Below are 23,995 nucleotides of genomic sequence, written 5' to 3'. Positions count from 1 at the left end.
GCTAGTAAGTATGTAACTAGGCAATACTTGATAATGCTTTAAAAAAATATAAAGTAATATATGTTTCTTACCTCTGCTTTTTCCTGGTCAAATGAGTATTGCTTCTAAAATTGAAACTAAATTCAATTTACAAAATTTAGAAGTATAATATAGTGGCTTACACCGTGTCAACTTAGCTAACAAGAATTAAGTTTCTTAGAATCCACTTCCCTTTATGGTTGTGGGCTAGAATTGGCCAAAAGAGACATTTGTGTGAGATTTGGATGCTAGGAGTGGAGTAGCTACCATGACTTTCTGAAGGTTGCTGTGGTTAGAGGTGGTGAGAGTAAGAGGTAGAAATGCTGCTCGGTTTCACTTTGTCCTTGTTCTTCCTTGTCCTGTTTGTGTCTAGAACTACCAGCCCTGCTGACCAATATCTCCAAGCCCACCACCAAACAGGTGGTAGCACACTTACAGAAGCAATAGCTATGCAGAGGCAACAGCCTTCTACTGACTTCTATACCATAACAGCAGCTACCTTCTCACCCCTAATCCTTTCATAGTTCCACTCTAGCACCTAAATGTGCCTGGTTTCTAGATTTCTCTGCAAATTCCAACTTGTCTATGCCATTATTTCAGGAGGGCTGATCAGTGATTTTTTTCCCCTGAAACTTCAACTCCCCCCTTTGGCCCTATTTCCCCATCTTTGCCTAAGATTGTATAACGTCTAATTTCTAAAATAAGTTATCCATTCCAAAAGTATTATCATGCTTGTTTTTCCTGGTTTGAAGCTTGACTGACATATATATATATTATGGTAACCACATGTGTACTAAGAGGTTAAGAAGGACTAATACTTCTAGCAGAGCATGAAACATAGGACTAGCGCAGGGTAAAGGTTCCCCCTTCTTGATCTGCCTTGATCTGTTCCATGTATGTGGAGCATTTCCATATGCATATTCTCTTCTGTGTAGCCTTAGAAGTCCATATGACTTTGCTTATAATTTATATATCTGAATGACAAAAGCACTGTCTAGAAGGCTGAAGCATATCTTGTAATTTACTCAATACCAAATTCTGTACCCTCTTTCATGATCTCAATGTAACTTACCTTAGAGAGATATAATAGTTGCATAAAGATTCAACTCAATATGACAGCATTTATTTAACAGCTACTATGTGTGAGGTGTTAGTATAAACAAATGAATAAAATAAAATCTCTGCCCTGAGGGAGTTCAGTCCGTTGGGGGAAACAGATCTGTAAATAAATAATTCCATACAATGTGACAAATGCCATCAGAGAGGTATGTCAAGATGTTATGTGAACAGAAAAAGAGACTAACTTTCCTTTGTCAGGAGGGCAGGGGGAAAGGCTTCATAGAACAGGCTAAGTTTGAAGGATAATTGAAGTTGCCACATGGACTTGGAAAAAGAGGAGTGTACTCTGGGTAGATGAAGTGCAAAGGCATGAAGGTCTAAGAAAGCCAGGTACTTCAGAAAAGAACAGTTCTAAACCACTGTTTTTCTACCTTTGCCTCAAATTCAATTTAAACCAAGGTTAGACATTTTCCCTCCTTCCCTTTCCCAAGAAAGAACAGCACTGTATACCCATGTGATGAAAAGAGCTAGGGTAATTTTGGTAATTTTCACTGGTTTTGTATTTGTTGGGAAGGCCAGGGTAAAAGTGAGAAAACTTTTGGGGCCTTTTTATGTTGATATCCTTATAGGGAAAGGAAAGGTCCTATATTCTGTAGCAACAGATGAAATAGGCAGTCCAAGAACTGCCTGATTGGGAAAAAAAATCTGTAAAGGACTGGATAATCTATCATCAAGAAATATTAGTTAGAATCATAACTGTTATCTCTATGTTAATATTGCAATTTGGCATATATGTCCTGCCTTTTGGACTATGTCAGATACATCTATATTAACCCATTTATGCCGAAGGTTGCAAATTTTTTTGTGTGAAAAATCAGACCTTGGCGATGACCTTGAGCAATAGGATACAAATAACTCCCACAAGCTTAGTGTCTTAATAATGGAAGACTAGGCATAAATGAGTTAAGACAGTAATTAATATACTATTTTGACCTTGCAACAGTAGAATGATGAATACTTTTGAAATAGGAAACTACCTCACTTTGCTCAAGTGCCTCAGCATTCCATGGCGATAATAAAAGACCATGGAAAAGAAGGCTTGGCCATGTTATCCATTTATTTACTGGAATGCAGCTTCATTCAATATGTATTATTCAGCAATACTTACTGAAATTGTTGATCCTGCCCTCAAAAAGCTGAAAATCTAGGAGTTAGACTCACATTAGTATAAACAAAAGTGACAGGGCTTAGGTTTGCTTTTGATCTTCCTCTCTATGTATGATATCCCTCCTTGTCCTCCCTGCTCCACTCCACACCTAGAAAGTTCTATTCCTTCCTTGTCAGCATTTCCTTCCTAAGAGGGAGATCTACACTGCACTGATGGACAGCTAGGAGACGATGGCATTGCCAGGTTAGCAGCTACTAAAACCAGTAACAGCTGCTACTTTGGTACTACTGTAGCAGCACAAAAATAAATCATACTTTACTGAAATAAAACAGACTTTCAAAGGCTAGAACTAAATGGAAAAACTCTAATTGTTTCTCACTGAGTACATGTGCCATAATTTGGGGAGGGGAAAAAGACACTGTAACATCCTTAAGCTGGGTAAGATATATGCTGAGGCTATGTTGGGGCTCAGGGGAAAAGAATACTGTGAATTGAATGGTTAACCTGGCCAAAGGCAATAATGGGGAATGGAGGCACAAGTACTATGGAATTCCCATTCTTACTCTTGTACTTGCTGTAGCAGTATAAGAAATCTCATTAAATAATGAGGGAAAACAAGTAGGAAATGAGCACAGATAATTCCTGATCTACATAATTTGGCTTATTAGAAATATTTTCCTCATTAATAGCTTAAGAGAACTGCTTGGGGTTCTCCTTCTTCACCTCCACTCTCTGTCCTTCATGGAGAGGCCTTTGTTGTTGTTATTAACTTCCAGTACTCAGAAGTACCCTTCTAGACAACTCTCAAGATGTACTTTTAAAGAGGGATACATATAGGAAGATGTCAAATCTCCTGCTCATCTGTGACCGACTCTCAGGTGCATTTTTTTTTTAAATTATTTTTTCTCCTGAGACCCATCCTTTTTGCTGAGTGACTGACTCCAGGATGTCTTCCTCTTCAGAAGAGACTCCCATTACCCAAAGAAGAATGGCTTTCTTTCACAGGCCTCAGCTGGAGAACTACATAATAAGATAATATTGTAACAGAAGATAAACATATAGTACAGAAGGTACTGATTTACAGTGTGGGCTTTTGACTCATACTGACCTGGCCTGAATCCTAGATCTTTCCTTACTATCTAGGTATCTGAGCAGATTATTAACTTATATAATTCACAGTTTCCTCATCTACAAAATGAGGATAATAACACCTATAATTCACAAGGCTCTTACGTGGAGTAAAAGAGACAGCATATGTAAACTAGCTGGCACAGCACTCTATAAATGTAAACTATGACAATACACAGTACTTGGGGCTCATTTTTTTTCTCCTGTAAGTTCACATTTGGAGGAACTATAGCCTCAAAAAGAGAAGGAGGTGAAGCTGAGTGTGTGCAGTATAAAATAATGTCACTTCCCTCTAGTCCTTTTCATTTACACAATTCAAAGTAAGGTCAATACTCTATCATTTGACAGCCTCTTCTGTTGCTTCAATAGAGAATTAGCTGCAGGGGATTACAGTTTTGCTATTTGCTTTCCATTCCACCAATTTGCTACGCCTCAAAATACTTAGAAAAGTGATGCAAGGGATAAGATATACCACCGTAGTATCTTATACCAGGAGAAACTAACAGTATAAACAATGTTATTTCTTGGCTTATGAAGCAATCAATCACATTGATTCACCTTTTCTTTTTCTCTTTTAATCTCCAAAATTTTAAAGTGAATTTGATAGCTAGCTGCCAACTGTACAGGCTGAATGTCTTCACTTATCATTGGAAGGAGCAGTTATGCGAAGAGAACTGCAACTTGCTGACATTCCTTTACTTCAGGCCACTTAACCCACTCTTGTCTCTCTGCAAACCAGCAAGGTCTCTGGACATAAATGGTTTGGGACAGAATTGAAGCTGTAAAGACTGGAGGGAATATAATATTTCCCTTTCAGATTAAAAAAGATAACACAATGCAGTGTTGATAAGGATTTAGAAAAATAAAAAATTGTTGGGAATATAAAATTAGTATAACCATTCTAGAAGGCAATTTGGTGACACTTATTAAAAATATTTTAAAAAGGCTGGGTGAAATGGCTTGCATCTGTAATCCCAGCACTTTGGGAGGCTGAAGTGGATGGATCACTTGAGCCCAGTAGCTTGAGACCAGCCTGGGCAACATGGCAAAATTCCATCTCTACAAAAAATTAGCCAGGTGTAGTGGCATGCATCATTAGTCCCAGCCACTTGGGAGGCTGAGATGGGAGGATCACCTGAGCCCAGGAGGCTGAAGCTGCAGTGAGCCATGATCACACCACTGCACTCCAGCCTGGGTGACAGAGTGAGACCCCGTCTTGAAAAAATATATGTGTGTGTGTGTGTGTACATCAATTTCTATATTCTAATACTAACATTCCCTACCATTTATACCTTTTTACTAGCATTTGCACTCACATATACTGTCTTTAGTAGAAGTCAATCCCTCAACGTGTCCAACTAGTTCCCATCTCCTCTCTCTTATGTGCTTAAGTACAAGGCACCAACAATTTTTGCCCTTCTCTATATGAAATCTTGTTTGTTTGTTTGTTTGCTATTGGCTCATTCTCATCAGAATACAAGTCACACTACTGTCTCTTCCATGAAAGAAAAAAAAAAAAAGACACATGCAAAAACTTCTCTTGGCCTTACTTCCCCTGCCAGATATTGCTCAATTCATTGTCTCCATTTCTTCTCTTCTTATTCTCTTTTATGCCTGCTCCACTCAAAGTGCTCTTTTCAAGGTTACTAGTGACTTCTGGTTGCTAAATGTAATGGCTGACTCTTAGCCTTCATCTTACTTGATTGACTGGCAGCTTTTGATAGGTCATAGGTGACCACCTCGTCTTCCAAGACACATTCTCTCGATTTTCTTCAGTGTGCGCTCCTTCTCACTCTTCTTTGCCAGTTCCTTCTTCTTTCTTACCTTCCAACATTGGAGTGCACCAGAGCTCAAACCTAAGTCTTCCTCTATATTTACACTCACTCCTAGTTCTAGCAGGTGTGCTGATGAAGCATGCACACTCATTCCTAGTTCTTACCTAGTTCTGCAGCTTTAAATATCATCTATGAGTCAAAGGACTCCCTAGACCTGTTTTCCAAACTCCAGAATCAAAAATCCATATTGGCATTCAACATCTCTACTTGGGTATTAATGGACATCTCAAATTCAACATAACCAAAAGGGAACTTTGGTCCCCCACACCCATCTTAGCCTTCTCCATCTCAGTTGATGGCAACTACTTCTTTCTAGTTGCTTGTGCTCAAATCTCTTGACTACATTTTTTCTGTCCTACCATTCGCCCAATGAATCAAGAAATTTGATTTGTCTTACTTTCATAATATATCCAGAATCTGACCACTCCCACTGCTATTACTTTGTTGAAAGCCAGTATCAAACTTTGCCTGAATTACTGCAATATTGTCTTATCTGACTTCCCTGCTTATACCTTTAATCCTCTATAGTCTATCCTTAATATAGCAGCCTGAGTAATTTTTTAAAAACTTAGGTCAGGTCACGTCATTCCTGTGCTCAATATGTTCTAGAGGCCCTCTATTTTATTTAGAGTTAAAGTCAAAGTGATGTTAGTGGGCTACAGGCCTTCTATGATACTGTTCTTGTTATTACTCTCCCTTTTGTTCAATCTGCTTCAGCTACTGACCTCCTTGCTGCCCTTCAGACATGCCAGATATGCTCCTGCCTTAAGACTCTACCACTTGCTGTTTCCTCAGCCTAGACTGGTCTTCAAGGAATCCACGTGACTAACTCCCTCATTTACTGGAAGTCTTTGTTCAAATGTCATATTTTCAATGAGACCTACCTTGGCCATTCTAATAATGCAACATGTCCCTAAATCCCTGGTACTTAAGATGTGTGTGCGTATTTTTTTTTTTTTTTTTTTTTTTTTTTTACAATAAGGAGTTTAAGGATCACAGCAAAGCTGAGAGGTACAGCGATTACCATACATCTCCTGCCCCTACACATGCACAGCTTCCCTACTATCAACATCCCCCACTACAGTGGTGCATTTGTTACAATCTGGACCTATACTGACATTATCATTATCAGCCAATGTCATAGTTTACATCAGCGTTCACTGTTGGTGGTGTACCTTTTATGGGTTTGGACAAATGTATAATGAACATGCATCCACCATTATAGTATCACACAGAGTTTCAATGCCCCCAAATCCTCTGCTCTGCCTATTCATCCTTCACTGTCCCCTAACCACTGGCAGCCACTGAGCTTTTACTGTCTTCATAGTTTTCCCTTTTCCAGAATGTCACGTAGCTGGGATTATACAGTATGTAAGGCTTTCCAGATTGGCTTCTTTCACTCAGTAAGAGGCATTGCAGTTCCTACATATCTTTTTGTAGTTTTACAGCATTATTTTTTTTTTTTTAGTGCTGAATAACATTCCATTGTCTGAGTGTACCGTTGTTTATTTATCCACTCACCTATTGAAGAAAATCAGTTTTAGCAATTGAGAATAAAGCTGCTATAAATATCAGTGTGCATGTTTTTGTGTGACCATAAGTTTTCGATGCCTTTGGGTAAATACCAAGGGGCATGATTACTGGACCGTACAATGACTGTGTTTAATTTCATAAGAAGCTGCCAAACTGTCTTCTAAAGTGGCTGCGCCATTCTGCGTTCTACTAGCAATGAATTAGAGTTTCTGTTGTTTCACTCTCTGGGACTTAGATGCCCCCTTATCCTAATCTATTTTCTTTCTTTCTTTCTTTTTTAATAGCACTTATTACCTTCTTTTACTTTTCTAATTTTTTTTTATAGAGACGGGATCTCACTGTGATGCCCAGGCTAGTCTCAAACTCCTGGGCTCAAGCAATCCTCCTGCATCAGCCTCCCAAAGTGCTAGGACTACAGGCATGAACAGCTGCGCCCAGCCTACCTTCTAATTACTAGTTAATTTCTTTTTTGGTTTGCCCACTGAGGTATCCAAAGAACCTGGAACAGCACCTGCTGTTCTTATTACACATTTGTTGAATGAATGACTGAAACTCACAAAGCTGAATGTACAAAGTTATTGACTGAAGCACTATGTATGATAATGGAAAAGCAGATGTTCAGCTAAAGGCGATTAATAAATTATAGTATGACCATAAAATGGAATATTTTGCAGCTATTTAAAAATATGAGGTAGATTTATATATGTTAACATAGAACAATGACCATAATATAAATAAAAAACAACAAATTACAGAATAGCAAGTATATTATGATATCACTTTTGGGAAAATATGTGTATATGTACACATAAAAAGCATAGAAGGGCACATACACTGAACTGTTAATAATGGTTAACTTTGGGTGATGAATGGGGGGGGGGTTTCTTTTCCTGTACCAAGTGAAAAATTAAAAATTTAAAGCTTACAGATTTTGAAATAACATTGCTGGATTTTTTCCCCCCTATGGGTATATTATTTTATAGTTAGAGAAAAGCAAAAAAAGAAAAAAAATTATTTTGCATGAAAAAAGATGAGAAAGAAAGTGATAGGTACAGAAAAACATGATAGAAAAAGACATGGCAGTACAAGTGGACCCCAGGCTGTATGCTTATGGTGGTTCCATACCTTCCTTAACTTTACAGGATAAGTTGCTGACACAGAAGATGGAATTTCAGCACTGATGTAATTTTGTTTCTGAACTCCCAGGATGTTGTCCAATAATTTAATTACAAATTTAAGTATGATTCACTACCTTTTTTGAATAAAAGATTTTATATAGGTTATTTTATAAGCATATTAGTAGATATAAAAGTCTTAAAAACATTAACTCTCAACCTCAATATTTCAAACTATTTTGAAGTTGCTGTCTTCTTTCAACTGTTGCCACGTATATAGAAGTCTAACATTACCTAGAGCATAGGTGAAATTTGAATTCTACCTTTACATAGTATTATTTATATTTCCCATAAGCTAGGTAATCTTAAAAGATAATTTTTAATGGTTGCAATTTATTCCACTGAACTGATATATCCTTCTATGTTATTTCAAGCATTTTGCTATTTGTAGCATTTTGTTTGTTTTCCCATTTTTCACTATTATGAATAATGTAACATCAAGGATCTTTAGCTGTAGTTAGCTGTCCTCTATCATTAGATTATTTCCATTATTAGATCATTTCCAACATTAGAAGAAAAATAGGAATGAGTTTATAAAGGTTATGGACATTTTTATAATTCTTGCTTTTCCATGGAGCCATACCAAGTAACCGAAAAAGAAAAAAAATAAATTCCCAGTATTTAAAGCTTACAGAGTTTATTTTGAAATCATTATACATTTTTTCTTATTTGTTGAAAGGAATTTCAACTAGACGCACAATTGTTAACTGGTAGCTACCAGCAAAACCTACTTCTAGTCCCTCAGTTAGATGCAACCACTTCTTGAGTGATCTCATGTGCAAACAATAGAATTAGGTATTGGGGGATGTCTTGTCCCAGACTGAATATTAACAAAAAGAAAACTATATTGAAGATGGCAAGGATCCTACGTATAGTCTTAGAGTAGTATTTGGTACAAAACAGTACATAAGATTCTATAAATTCCCAAGAACTGGTATACTTTTCTTTGTGTGATAATATAAATTTTGTAAAATCACATTATCATACAGGAGGGAATCATGTTGAGATAGGAAAGGAAGACATAATTTTATGTCTACTAAGATTGTATGCTAATTTAAATAACAATTCTGGCCAGGCATGGTGGCTCAAGCCTGTGATCCAAGGACTTTGGGAGGCTGAGTGGGGAGGATTGCTTGAGGTAAGGAGTTTGAGAAAAGCCTGGGCAACATAGTGAGGCCCTATCTCTACTCAAATTAAAAAAAAAAAAAAAAAAAAGAAAAGCCAGGCATGGTGGTACGTGCCTGTTGTCCCAGCTACTCAGGAAGTTGAGGCAGGAGGATCACCTGAGCCCAGGACTTCGAGGCTTCAGTGAATTATGATCATGACACTGCACTCCAGCCTGGGTGACAGAGTGAGATCTTGTCTCAACAAAAAACAAAACAAAAGCAAAAAAAGCCTAATTCTGTTCCTTTCTCTTCTAGCTTTACACCAAATAATTAACCTACCACAACGCTATCAAAGCGGTTTCTCAAAAATGTAAATATGGTCATACCATCCAGTATTTTCCTTAAGGAATGTATATCTTTAAAGATAAAGTTGTAATACTTTTTTTTTTTTAAGCAGAGTCTTGCTCTGTCGCCCAGGCTGGAATGCAAAGGTGCGATCTCAGCTCACTGCAACCTCCGTCTCCCAGGTTCAAGCAATTCTCTTGCCTCAGCCTCCCAGGTAGCTGGGATTACAGGTGCCCGCCACCATACCTGACTAATTTTTTGTATTTTCAGTAGAGACGGGGTTTCGCCATGTTGGCCAGGCTGGTCTCGAACTCCTGACCTCAGGTTATCCACACGCCTCAGCCGTCCAAAGTGCTGGGATTACAGGCGTGAGTCACTGTGCCCAGCCTAAAGTTGTAATTCTTTACTTTGACCCAAAAGTTACTACATAACTGGTCGTCTGTCACTGCCTAAAGCTCCTTAACATTAGCTTTAGTCTTCAGCAATTTTGAAATTCCTTAAGTTTCCTAACCAACCAGGCTGTTCTATATTTATGTGCTTTGTAAAATCTATTCTCCTCTTTAAATGCCCTTCTAAAACTTCTGAGCCTTATTCTTTTCCCTTCAAGAAATATTGCCTTCTCTAAACCCCCAGTTTCAGCTAGAAATCTCTTCTGGGCTCCTATGGCACTCTAAATACTTCTCAAGGATAACACATAGCACAACACATCATAATTCTTTCTTCATTTGTCTGACTCCCCTGCTGGACTTAAGTTCCTTAAGGGAAGAATCAGTAAGGTTTTTTTTCTTTTTTTTGAGACGGAGTTTCGCTGTTGTTGTCCAGGCTGGAGTACAATGGCACGATCTCGGCTCACTGCAACCTTTGCCTTCCGGGTTCAAGCGATTCTCCTGCCTCAGCCTCCTGAGTAACTGGGATTATAGGCATGCACCACCACACCCGGCTAATTTTGTATTTTTAGTAGAGATGGGGTTTCTCCATGTTGGTCAGGCTGGTCTTGAACTCCCAACCTCAGGTGACCCACTCGCCTTGGCCTCCCAAAGTGCTGGGATTACAGGTGTGAGCCACTGCGCCCAGGTGGATTCTTTTTTTTTTTTTTTCTTTTGCATCTTATTTATCTTCCTATCTCTCACAGGATCAGAAACATATTAACAGTAAATGCTCAGCCAGGCGCAGTGGCTCATGCCTGTAATCCCGGCACTTTGGGAGGCCGAGGTGGGCAGATCACTTGAGGTCAGGAGTTTGAGACCAGCCTGGCCAACACAGTGAAACCCCATCTTTACTAAAAATACAAAAATTAGCAAGGCATGGTGGTGGGCGCCTATAATTCCAGTTACTCGGGAGGCTGAGGCAGGAGAATCGCTTGAAGCCAGGAGGCGGAGGTTGCAATAAGCTAAGATCGTGCCATTGCACTCCAGCCTGGGCGACAGAGCAAGACTGAAAAAAAAACAAACAAAAAAACAACAAAAAAGTAAATGCTCAACAAATGTTAGGTGCATTGATGAAGGAATCCACTGAAATCTAAGCATGTGTTCAGCTATCATCCTGAAGGCCTTGCTTTGTAAGCCACCTGATCCTGGTTTTGGGATCCCAAGGTGTTGATCATTTCACTGCGCCCAGAAGACTTCTGTAAACCTTACTCTGCTACTTTGTTATCATATGCCTTAACCAACTGATAAGATCGAAGACCATATCCGTAGTTCCTGGACAATCTATTCTCTCGAGAACTGTTATTTTTTGGTGACATTTTATTAACTCTAGTTATTTCAAGACCAATGAATTATTTAGCTATCTTCTTGTAATCATTCATACATAAGTATCATTTATACATAAGTATCATTTATACATAACTATAGGCACACTTTGGAAATACTGTGAGTTCAGTTCCAGACCACTACAATAAAGCAAATATCCCAATAAAGTTAGTCACACAACTTTTTTTCTGGTTTCTCAGTGCATATAAAAGTTTACACTGTACTGTAGTCTGTTAAGTGTGCAACAACCTTATGTCTAAAATAATAATGTATATACCATAATTAAAAATATTTTATTGCTAAAATTTGCCAGCAATCATTTGAGCCTTCAGTGAGTTGTAATCTTTTTCCCGGTGGAAGGCTGGTCTCGATGTTGATAGCTGCTGACTGATCAGGGTAGTGGCCAAAGGTTGAGGTGGCTGTGGCAATTTCTTAAAATAAGACAACAGTGAAATCTGCTGCATCAATTGACTTCCTTTCACAAAAGATTTCTCTGTAGCATATGATGCTGTCTGATAGCATTTCACCCACAGGAGAACTTCTTTAAAAATTGGAGTCAATCCTCTCAAACTCTGCTGCCACTTTATCAACTAAGGTTATGTAATATTTTAAAGCTTTTTACCACAAGTAGATTCCATCTCAAGACAGCACTTTCTTTGGTCATCCAGAAGAAGCAACTCCTCATCCATTCAAGTTTTATCAGGAGACTGCAGCAGTTCAGTCACATCTTCAGTCTCCACTTCTAATTATAGGTCTCTTGCTGTTTCAACCACATCTGCAGTTAATTTCTCCCTTGAAGTCTTGAACTCTTCAAAGTCACCCATGACGGTTGGAATCAACTTCTTCCAAACTCCTGCTAAATATTGATTTGCACCTCTCCTGTGAATCACAAATGTTCTTGATGGCATCTAGAATAGTGAATCCTTTCTGGAAGGTTTTCAATTTACTTTGCCCAGATCCATCAGAGGAATCACTATCTATGGCAGCTACAGCCTTACAGAATGTATTTCTGATATAATACGACTTGAAAGTCAAAATTACTTCTTGATCCATGGGCTGCAGAATGCATGTTGTGTTAGCAGACATGAAAACAACATTAATCTCCTTGTACATCTCCATCAGAGCTCCTGGGTGACCAGGTGCACTGTCAGTGAGCAGTGACCTTTTGAAAGGAATCTTTTTCTGAGCAGTAGGCTTCAACAGTGGGCTTAAAGTGGTCAGTAAGGCATGCTATAAACAGATGTGCCATCATCCAGTCTTTGTTGCTATACTTCTAGAGCACAGGCAGAGTAGATTTAGCATAATTCTTTTATTATTATTATTATTATTATTATTATACTTTAGGTTTTATGGTTCTTAAGGGCCCTAGGATTTTCAAAATGGTAAATTGAGCATTGGCTTCAACTTCAAGTCACCGTCAGCATTAACCCCTAACAAGAGAGTCAGTCTGTCCTTTGAAGCCAAGCACTGACTTTACACCTCGCTAGCTGTGAAAGTCCTAGATGGCATCTTCTTCCAGTAGCATTTTGTCTCTGTGAAAAATGTTGTTTAGTGTAGCCACCTTCATCAAAATGAATCTTAGCTAGATCTTCATGATAACTCACTGCAGCTTCTCCATCAGCACTTGCTGCTTCACCTTGCACTTTGATGTTATGGAGGTGGCCTTTTTCTGTAAACCTCATGAACCAACCTCTGCTAGCTTCCAACTTTTCTTCTGTAGCCTCCTCACCTCTCTCAGCCTTCATAGAAGTGAACAGAGTTAGAGACTTGCTCTGGATTAGGCTTTGCCTTAAGGGAATATTATGACTGGTTTGATCTCAGACTACTAAAACCTTCTCCATGTCAGCAATAAGGTTGTTTCACTTTTTTATCATTTGTGTGTTTGCTAGTGTAGAATTTTTAATTTCTTTCAAGAGCTTTTCCTTTGCATTCACCACTTGGCTGTTTGGTGCAAGAGGCCTAGCTTTTGACCTGTCTCAGCATTTGACATGCCTTCTTCGCTAAGCTTAATCATTTCTAGCTTTTGATTTAAAGTGAGATATGTACAACTCTTCCTTTCACTTGAATACTTGTAGGCTATTGTAGGGTTATTCATTGGCCTGATTTCAATATTGCTGTGTCAGAAAATAGGGAGGGGGGAGGAGAAGGGAAGAGATGGGGAATGGCCAAAGCAGAGCAGTCAGAACACACATTTATTAATATGACTCAGAGACACAAAGTAATCATATGCTGGCACTGATATACTTGCTCCATGCAGGGTTGCTGCAAACCTTCAATTTATAAAAAACACAGTATCTGCAAAGTACAACAAAAAGAAGTATGCCTGTATACAGTCCTAATCTTCCATTCTTGCAACACTTCTAATAGTACATGCAAATGATTTTCAGCCTCTTTTTTAAAAAAAGTCCTAACAGGTGATAGCTTTTATGAACAAGTCTAGTGTAACTACATAGCTGGGTGGTTCTGGTCAAGGTGGCAAAGTGGTCCTCTTTCCCCCTTTTTCTGGAGGGCTGCTGTGGCACTTTCACAGGCCTCTACAGCTCTGCAAAACCAAGGGTGAAAACCAGTGGCCTGTTATCTAGGTGATGACGAATAACAGTGGCTTGTATACCACTTTACAAATTCAATTTATGCACATTAAGTTATACCTTACATACACCCAGAGCACATACTGCTTAAAAGAATCCTGATGTAAATGCTTATGACAGTGAATAATCATAGCTTGTACTATCCTTTTTTAAAATTTAGAATCTTTATATATTGCGTTCTTAAATCAGGTACCTAAGGAAGGAATAAAGGCAGTTCTATTTTGGCCAGTCTTATGAAAACAATCATTATTTCTCCCTTCTGTGCACTCTTCAACCAACAGATGTCACTAAAGATACCAGGACTCAGAGGCAAACAGAAGGAAAGATTAGACAAATGGAAATTGAACATAAAAATCATCCAGTTCTTAAAACTGAGAAGTAGGTTTCCAAAGTAATAACATTTATTACACTGCATGCAACATTTTAACCAAAAATTTAAGAAAGAAATTTCTTTTATTAAGTTGCTCAGGCTGAACGGATCATAGCACTAGGTTTTGAAATACATGTTCTTGAAGCAATTTAAAACTCATTAGAAATAATAGGCTTGGGCTAGTACAAAATGTGGTAAAATTTAATCCTCATCCAAATGTTACCTGGGCTGTACAAACAGGAAATTGTTTTGTGCTACTGTGGCTAACCTCATTGCTGACCCTGAGCTGTAACGGCAAGAGGAGCTGAGAGCTGAAGCAAAATTAAAAACTTACATCAAAGTATATCATGACAGACTACAGATAAATAAAACAGCATATCAAAAGTATTATTTTTCTGCCAGTCTCACAGAGCAGTGAGGTGGAGGTATTTCACAAAATACATAACAAGTCAGTTGCATTTGGAAATGCTTCCTTCCCTCTCTGCACCGCCCTGATCACTGACTAACCAAAAACTGCTCATGAGAGGTGATCAGAGAAGAACCCAGTGAGGATGGAAACAAAAGGGATCACAGAATGTTCTGGCCTCTTTCCTCCACGGGCTTCCCTTTCCTTCACCTCGGCTTACCAAAGAGATAAACAGTGCTGGCTCTTCCGTGCCCTCCCAGTCACTCTTTGCCTCATCTTCTAGACTCCTGAATGGCAACTACATGATCTTCCTCCAATGTGTATATTAGAACTTCCAGAGGTAAAAGCATGGGTAATAAAACATTACAGAAGGTAAAGACAGACAAATCGGATGGCTGATGTGGACCAGCAAGAGAATTAGTAGAGGTTAAGAGACATTTTTCTATTATTCTATGTAAAGTGCATGTATCAAAGTCACTGTCAAAGTCACTGGTGACCCAGTTGAAGGACATTTTTTTCATTGAACCTTTGATTTCCTTTAAGTTTTGAGATAGAAATCACCATACTTTAAAGAACAGTGCTTCATCATAAATATCCATGGTAAAATCTTACTTTGGCAACTCCCAAGAGGCAGTAAAGAATATGAAAAGACCACTGTCAGTATGACTGAATGAAATTCCAATTCAGCTACTTGCTAGCTATGTAATATTTGGCAATTTTTTTAACCTCTATGAGCTTCAATTTCTTCACAACAGTAATCACAGTCGTTAACTAGTCTAAGGGCTTTCCATACATTACCTAACTCAATTCTCACAACCATGTCTTTGAGGCATGAAGTATTTTCTCTAACAAGAAACTGAAGCAAGAGAGGCTTGCAACTTAACCAAGGTCATATAACTAGTGAGTAGCATATAATACCTACCTTGAGGATTCAACAGGGTAATTTATGATAAATGGTCTAATATAGGACTATAAAAGCTGATAACAAAGTGAAAGCTACCAATACTATTAGTCTAAATTGAGGAGCAGAGCCTTACTCTAATCTCATCTTTCTTCCATGTAAGAAAACTCCTTACTGGCTCTTCTTTGCAAGAATGCTCTGAACGTTTTGTCTCTTCCCCTACTCCACTTCACTTCTCCTATCCCTTCATTTCCTTTCTCTTCTGTCTCCTCTTCCTCCTCCTCCAATACAATCCTCACATAGTTATTTTTCTCAACTTTTGCTGCAATGCCTTTTTCTATGTCAGACAAGCCAACAGAGAACAGAACAACTTTTGAAGCCCATAGATTTGGCATTGTTCTGTGAGATTCCTTTTGGTGTCACTCACTGGACATACATTCTGTCCTAGAAAGTGACACTGGAAGAGGAAGCTCACTTCCCTTAACAGCCCTTGTGCAACAGTAAATAAGCCCTAAAGGAAAAAATATATTTAGTGAAAAGAAAGATCCAGAAAAAGGGGTAGGAATGACACAATTGTGACTGGTAACAGGAATCTAACATATGCATAGTTAAAGTTCTACTGATTACTAAGAGATTCTTATACATATATGCTGTTTATTTCCTTTAAATAAGAGAGGAAATAAAAACTAATCACTGGCTACAGGCAGAGGAAGCAGGGCAGTGTGGTCCAAACAGGAAGCACTGCTGAGCAAAGCAGTGATGTGTGTTGTTGAACCCCTGTCCAAAGAAGGCTGGCTTGGTGAGTATAAGAGAAAGGCTTTGGAAGAAGGAGAGGCATAAACAGCGAGTAACTATTCCATGTTAGCTCCTGTGCCAGGCCTTTTACCAGAATAGCTCAATTAACCTTCTTAATCCCAACTAGGCAGGTAAGTCAGTAGGTATTTAGTAGTCCTAATTTTATACAAAAGAAAACTAGCCACAAAGAGCTATATATAGTATTTTAGCTGAAGGTCATGAAGTCGATAAGTATTGGTAACAGTATTAGTACTGAGATCTTGTAAATTCAAAAACTGTGCTTTTTCTAATATACCATGCTGTTTTTGAAAAAAGGTCCAGACACACATCTTATATGATAAAACATGGAATGGAATTAGATATACACAAAAAGTATGGCAAATTGTATTTAGAGTATTTTTTAAAGGGGTCCATTTTTACCTCTAGGAGGCAAAGCATTTCCACTTTATATGATTTTATTTTTATTTTATTTTTTGAGACAGAGTTTCGCTCTTGTTGCCCAGGCTGGAGTGCAATGGTGCGATATTGGCTCACTGCAACCTCCGCCTCCCGGGTTCAAACAATTCTCCTGCCTCAGCCTCCCGAGTAGCTGGGATTACAGGCGCCCGCCACCACACCTGGCTAATTTTTTTGTATTTTTAGTAGAGAGTTTCACCATGTTGGCCAGGCTGGTCTCGAACTCCTGGCCTCAAGTGATCCGCCCGCCCTGGCCTCCCAAAGTGCTGGGATTACAGGCATAAACCACTGTGCCCAGCCCACTTTATATGATTTTAATGTGTCTATTTTCAAACAGGACACAAAAGTTGTGGCAATGTAGTTACTGGTACAGATGAAAATAAGAGAGTACAAGTTTACTGTCCTATATAGGTGCTTTCTCTAGTTTTTACACATGAAAAAATCTCAAATTCTACAAATCAGATGTGAAATTAAAATGAAGTATTTTTAATGGAGGCCTACAATGTATACAGCTCAGATCCCCAGAATGTGTTCTGAAATGAGGTAAAAACAACTTAAAACACCCATTTTTTTCTTTTTAAAATAGGCTTTTACTTTAAAAAAAGTGATAATGCTTCTATTGGTTGTTCTTACATACATACACAAACACATGCAGAATTAAAAATAAAGAAGCTTTATAAAATTTCATAAAATTTGTTTCTAGGTACTCAAGTATGAGAATCATGGCTGGGTGCAGTGGCTCATGCCTGTAATCCCATTACTTTGGGAGGCTGAGGTGGGTGGATCACTTGAGGTCAGGAGTTCGAGACCAGCCTGGCCAACATGGTGAAACCCCATCTCTACTAAAAATACAAAAATTAGCCAGGTGCAGTGGTGTGCCTATAACCCCAGCTACTCGGGAGGCTGAGGTGGGAGGATCACCTGAGCCTGGGATGCGGATGTTGCAGTGAGCTCTGAGATCACGCCACTGCACTGTTCAGTCTGGGTGTCAGAGTGAGACTCCGTCTCAACAAAAAAAAAAAAAAAAGAAAAAAAAGAATAACAGGCAACTTTTAAGATTAAATTTACTTAACAGTTTGCTGTAGATTTGGGAAAGAACAGAGAGGGAAAAAAAGGACACAGAGAAACATTTCTCAAGGAGAAGTGCATTGCACAGAGCCCAGCTCAGTTGACATTCAGTCACTGTGTGCCAAATTAGATTACAGAGGATTTTTATCCATCCTATCTGCATTCCCTATCTCCATAAAGGTCTCAGAGAGTAGAGAGTTTCATTGATGACAGTGTCAGAATTGGCAAGTATTAGTTTAGTGTAGTTTTAAGGCCCAAACTGCTAACCAAATACTAAATTTTGGACTTTAATTGAATAGGACAATCTTTCCTGTAGAACTCTGCTTCTAGAGGCACAGTACCCAAAAGTTCTTCATAATAAAATATTTACTGCTCTTTACAAGGATATTTTCCCACAATTCAGTGACATTCCGGTTTAAGCATTCCTTGGTTCAACATAGTCAACTCCCTGATGTAACTTTGAGCAATTTTGAATATGCTGTAACTTTTCAATATTCTATCTAGTGTATTCCCTCATCTACTGACACTGCAATTTTATCCAAAAGAAATTCATCAAGTTGGTCAGGCATGATTTAGTCAAAGGCATGCTGCTTACTTCTCCTGATGCCAATATGATAGCTACCTGGCTTTTTGCACTTGTATTACCAACTTCACAAATTCATAAAGATATGAAAGTTCAAAAGAACAAAATAACTAACATCTTTCTTTCCTCCAAAGAGATAAAACTATATTGCAGAGGCACATATGGAAAAGGACACTCACCATAAGTGCAAACCATTTTACTAGCTTCTCTGAAGAGAAGAATTCCATTAGGAGATGATACATCAAAATTCAAACGCTGGGATCTAAGAAATATAGAAAAAAATTGCCTATATGTGAAGATAAAGAAACCAAACACAGATTTAAAATGCCTAGCATTTTCACTTATAAGAAGTAGCAGCAGTACAATTGTCTCTTAAAGTTCCACTCCATTTTATAAACAACTGTTGATAAAATACGTATGCTAATTTCTTCACTCTAAAGATAGCAGGACAATTAAGAAGAATTATTTTCATTTATTTGCTAACTCAAAGCGTTCATTTTTTATCTGTCAAAACGATATCCTGACATTCTTTGTCAAAGATTTCTTGCCCCTTCTTTCATGCTAACTGGGTGATGGATAATAAGAAAACATCCCAGGCGTCTAAGTTTAGACAAATACTTGGATAATGATATATATTTCCATTTGAGATTTCCTACAGTGCCTGATACACATTTTTAAAACAAATTCTAAAGTGATGAATAGGAAATCTGGTACTTTTAAAATACTGCACCTATGTGTAATGAATTACCTGATACTTGAAGCATATTTCAAACACATTACAGTTTCCACTGCATACAACTTCAGTAAAGAGAAACAAGTGTCGTAAGTTCACTGAGAGCAATTCTACCTCCCTGGTTCCTACTGGGGTTGGGGAAGTGCCAACAGGGTGAAGAACTAACACGACCTCCGGACATATGTGATTTCTAAACAACTGCTTTGGCTTTTAAGAAGTAGTGGCATTTTTAAAAAAGGATTAGCAAAACAAAAACTACCAAAAAGCAAGACATTGCTAAAGACCTGTTTACCAAGAATAAAACAAATTTTTGCTTTTCCATGCTTTTTAAAAATACTTTAGTATTAAATGCAATGATTACCTATTAGAAATATTATTATGAACATGATTGCTGGCATACAAGTTCTGATTACAGAAATGCATATACCTAATTTGCATTAAATTCTAGAGAAATATAGAAAAGATAACATTTTCCAAAATAACAAAATTTCACAAGGTAATTCTTAGGACAATTGTACTAGATAAGAATCATTTGGGCCAGGCGCAGTGGCTCATGCTTGTAATCCCAGCACTTTGGGAAGCTGAGACGGGTGGATCACCTGAGGTCAGGAGTCCGAGACCAGCCTGGCCAATATGGCGAAACCCTGTCTCTACTAAAAACACAAAAATTAGCCAGGTGTGGTGGCATGTGCCTGTATCCCAGCTATTCAGGAGGCTGATGCAGGAGAATCACTTGAACCTGGGAGGTGGAGGTTGCAATGAGTCGAGACTGGGCCACTGCACTCCAGCCTGGGCAACAAGGTGAGACTCTGTCTCAAAAAAAAAAAAAAAAAATAGAATCATCTGGGGAGGGACCAAGATGGCCAAATAGGAACAGCTATGGTCTGCAGCTCCCAGCGAGACCAATGCAGAAGGCGGGTGGGTCCCTGACCCCCGAGTAGCCTAACTGGGAGGCACCTCCCAGTAGGGGGGCGACTGACACCTCATAAGGCCGGGTGCCCCTCCGAGACGAAGCTTCCAGAGGAAGGATTAAGCAGCAACATTTGCTGTTCTGCAGCCTCCACTGGTGATACCCAGGCAAACAGGGTCTGGAGTGGACCTCCAGCAAACTGCAGCAGACCTGCAGAAGGGCCTGTTAGAAGAAAAACTAACAAACAGAAAGCAACAACATCAACATCAACATAAAGGACCCCCATACAAAAACTCCATTTAAAGGTCATCAGCCTCAAAGATTGAAGGTAGATAAATACACGAAGATGAGGAAAAACCAGCACAAAAAACATTGAAAATTCCAAAAATCAGAATGCCTCTTCTCCTCCAAATGATCACAGCTCCTCTCCAGCAAGGGCACAAAACTGGACGCAGAATGAGTTTGACGAATTGACAGAAGTAGGCTTCAGAAGATGGGTAATAACAAACTCCTCCAAGCTAAAGGAGCATGTTCTAACCCAATGCAAGGAAGCTATGAACACTGATAAAAGGTTAGAGGAGCTGCTAACTAGAATAATCTGTTTAGAGAAGAACATAAATGACCTGATGGAGCTGAAAAACACAGCATGAGAACTTCGTGAAGCATACACAAGTATCAATAGCCAAATCGATCAAGCAGAAGAAAGGATATCAGAGACTAAGATCAACTTAATGAAATAAAGTATGAAGACAAGATTAGAGAAAAAAGAATGAAAAGGAAAGAACAAAGCCTCCAAGAAAAATGGGACTATGTGAAAAGACCAAACCTGCCATTGACTGGTATACCTGAAAGTGATGGGGAGAATGGAACCAAGTTGGAAAACATACTTCAGGATATTATCCAAGAGAACTTCCCCAACCTAGCAAGACAGGCCAACATTCAAATTCAGGAAATACAGAGAGCACCACTAACACACTCCTTGAGAAGAGCAACCCCAAGACACATAATCGTCAGATTCTCCAAGGTTGAAATGAAGGAAAAAATGTTAAGGGCAGCCAGAGAGAAAGGTCAGGTTACTTACAAAGGGAAGCCCATCAGACTAACAGCAAATCTCTGCAGAAACCGTATAAGCCAGAAGAGAGTGGGGGCCAATACTCAACATTCTTAAAGAAAAGAATTCTCAACCCAGAATTTCATATCTAGCCAAACTAAGCTTCATAAGCAAAGAAGAAATAAAATCCTTTACAGACAAGCAAATGCTGAGGGATTTTGTCACCACCAGGTCTGCCTTACAAGAGCTCCTAAAGTAAGTACTAAATATGGAAAGGAAAAACTGGTACCAGCCACTGCAAAAACACACCAAAATACAAAGACCAATGACACTATGAAGAAACTGCATCAACTAATGTGCAAAATAACCAGCTAGCATCATGATGACATCAAATTCAAACATAATATTAACCTTAAATGTAAATGAGCTGAATGCCCCAATTAAAAGACACAGACTGGCAACCTGGATAAAGAGTCAAGACCCATTGGTGTGCCGTATTCAGGAGACCCATCTCACATGCACACACACACATAGGCTCAAAATAAAGGGATGGAGGAATACTTACCAAGCAAATGGAAAGTGAAAAAAAAAAGGGTGGCAATCTAGTCTCTGATAAAACAGACTTTAAACCAACAAAGATCAAAAAAGACAACGAAGAGCGTTATATAATGGTAATGGGATCAATGCAACAAGAAGAGCTAACGTAAATATACATGCACCCAATACAGGAGCACCCAATACAGGAGCACCTAGATCCATAAAACAAGTTCTTAGAGACATATAAAGAGATTTAGACTCCCACACAATAATACTGGGAGACTTCAACACCCCACTGTCAATATTAGACAGATCGATGAGACAGAAAATTAACAAGGATATTTAGGACTTGAACTCAGCTCTGGACCAAGTAAACCTAATAGACATCTACAGAACTCTCCACCCCAAATGGACAGAATATACATTCTTCTCAGTGTCACATAGCATGTATTCTAAAATCGACCACATAATTGGAAGTAAAACACTCCTCAGCAAATGCAAATGAACAGATATCATAACAAACTGTCTCTCAGACCACAGTGCAATCAAATTAGAACTCAGGATTAAGAGACTCACTTAAAACCACAAAACTACATGGAAACTGAACAACCTGCTCCTGAATGACTACTGGATAAATAACAAAATTAAGGCAGAAAAAAATAAGTTCCTTAAAGCCCATGAGAACAAAGACAACGTACCAGAATCTCTGGGACACAGCTAAAGCAGTGTTAGGAGGGAAATTTATAGCACTAAATGCCCACAAGAGAAAGCTGGAAAGCTCTAAAATAGACACCCTGATATCACAATTAAAAGAACTAGAAAAGCAAAAGCAAACAAATTCAAAAGCTAGCTGAAGACAAGAAATAACTAAGATCAGAGCAGAACTGAAGGAGATAGAGACACAAAAAACCCTTAGAAAAATCAATGAATCCAGGAGCTGCTTCTTTGAAAAAATTAACAAAATAGATGGACCACTAGCTAGACTAATAAAGGAGAGAAGAATCAAATAGACACAATAAAAATGATTAAGGGGATATCACCAATGATCCCACAGAAATACAAACTACCATCAGAGAATACTATAAACACCTCTACACAAACAAACTAGAAAATCTAGAAGAAATGGATAAATTCCTGGATATGTACACCTTCCCAAGACTAAACCAGGAGCAAGTCAAATCCCTGAAAAGACCAATAACAAGTTCTGAAATTGGGGCAGTAATTAATAGCCTACCAAACAAAAAAATCCCAGACAGATTCACAGCCCAATTCTACCAGAGGTACAAAGAGGAGCTGGTACCATTCCTTCTGAAGCTATTCCAAACAATAGAAAAAGACAGACCCCTCCCTAACTCATTTTATGAGGCCAGCATCATCCTGATACCAAAACCTGGCAGAGACACAACAAAAAAAGAAAATTTCAGGCCAATATCTCTGATGAACATTGACGTGAAAATCCTCAATAAAATACTGGCAAACCGAATCCAGCAGCACATTAAAAAGCTTATCCACTACGATGAAGTCGGCTTTATCCCTGGGGTGCAAAGCTGGTTCAACATATGCAAATCAATAAACATAATCCATCACATAAACAGAACCAATGACAAAAGTCACATGATTATCTCAACAGATGCATAAAAGGCCTTCAATAAAATTCAGCATCCCTCCATGCTAAAAACTCTCAATAAACTAGGCATTGACGGAACATATCTCAAAATAATAAGAGCTATTTATGACAAACCTACAGCCAGTATCATACTGAATGGGCAAAAGCTGGAAGCATTCCCTTTGAAAACCAGCACAAGACAACGATGCCTTCTCTTACTACTCCTATTCAACGAAGTACTGGAAGTTCTGACCAGGGCAATCAGGCAAGAGAAAGAAATAAGGGGTATTCAGATAGGAAGAGAGGAAGTCAAATTGTCTCTGTTTGCAGATGACATGATTGTATATTTAGAAAACCCCATCGTCTCAGCCCAAAAACTCCTTAAACTCATAAGCAATTTCAGCAAAGTCTCAGGATACAAAATCAATTGTGCAAAAATCACAAGCATTCCTATACACCAACAACAGACAAGCAGAGAGCCAAATCATAAGTGAACTCTCATTTGTAATTGCTACAAAGAGAATACAATACTTAGGAACACAACTTACAAGGGATGTGAAGGACCTCTTCAAGGAGAACTACAAACCACTACTCAAGGAAATAAGAGAGGACACAAACAAATGGAAAAACATTCAATGCTCATGGATAGGAAGAAATCAGTATCATGAAAATGGCCATCCTGCTCAAAGTAATTTATAGATTAAATGCTATTCCCATCAAGCTACCAGTATCTTTCTTCACAGAACTAGAAAAAACTACTTTAAATTTCATATGGAACCAAAAAAGAGCATGTATAGCCAAGACAATCCTAAGCAAAAAGAACAAAGCTGGAGGCATCACGCTACCTGACTTCATACTATACTACAAGGCTAC

At 38.5% G+C, this 23,995-nt stretch overlaps 1 protein-coding gene across 10 annotated transcripts in view; it reads right to left on the bottom strand.

Annotated features, from left to right (window-relative positions):
* RANBP17 (RAN binding protein 17) overlaps positions 1-23,995 on the bottom strand; it is a 432,110-nt gene that overhangs the window by 62,347 nt on the left and 345,768 nt on the right. For all 10 annotated transcript variants that reach the window (XM_063665353.1, XM_054488237.2, XM_054488236.2 and 7 more), the window contains one exon: positions 18,465-18,547. In XM_063665353.1, coding sequence (XP_063521423.1) covers positions 18,465-18,547 — 83 coding nt within the window. The remainder of the gene's footprint in view (positions 1-18,464; positions 18,548-23,995) is intronic.

Source organism: Pongo pygmaeus, chromosome 4, assembly GCF_028885625.2.
Source record: "Pongo pygmaeus isolate AG05252 chromosome 4, NHGRI_mPonPyg2-v2.0_pri, whole genome shotgun sequence".
In the NCBI taxonomy this organism is placed as follows: Eukaryota; Metazoa; Chordata; class Mammalia; order Primates; family Hominidae; genus Pongo; species Pongo pygmaeus.
The sequence above is the reverse complement of the archived record's forward strand: the minus strand, read 5'-3'. Positions and strand labels throughout refer to the sequence as shown.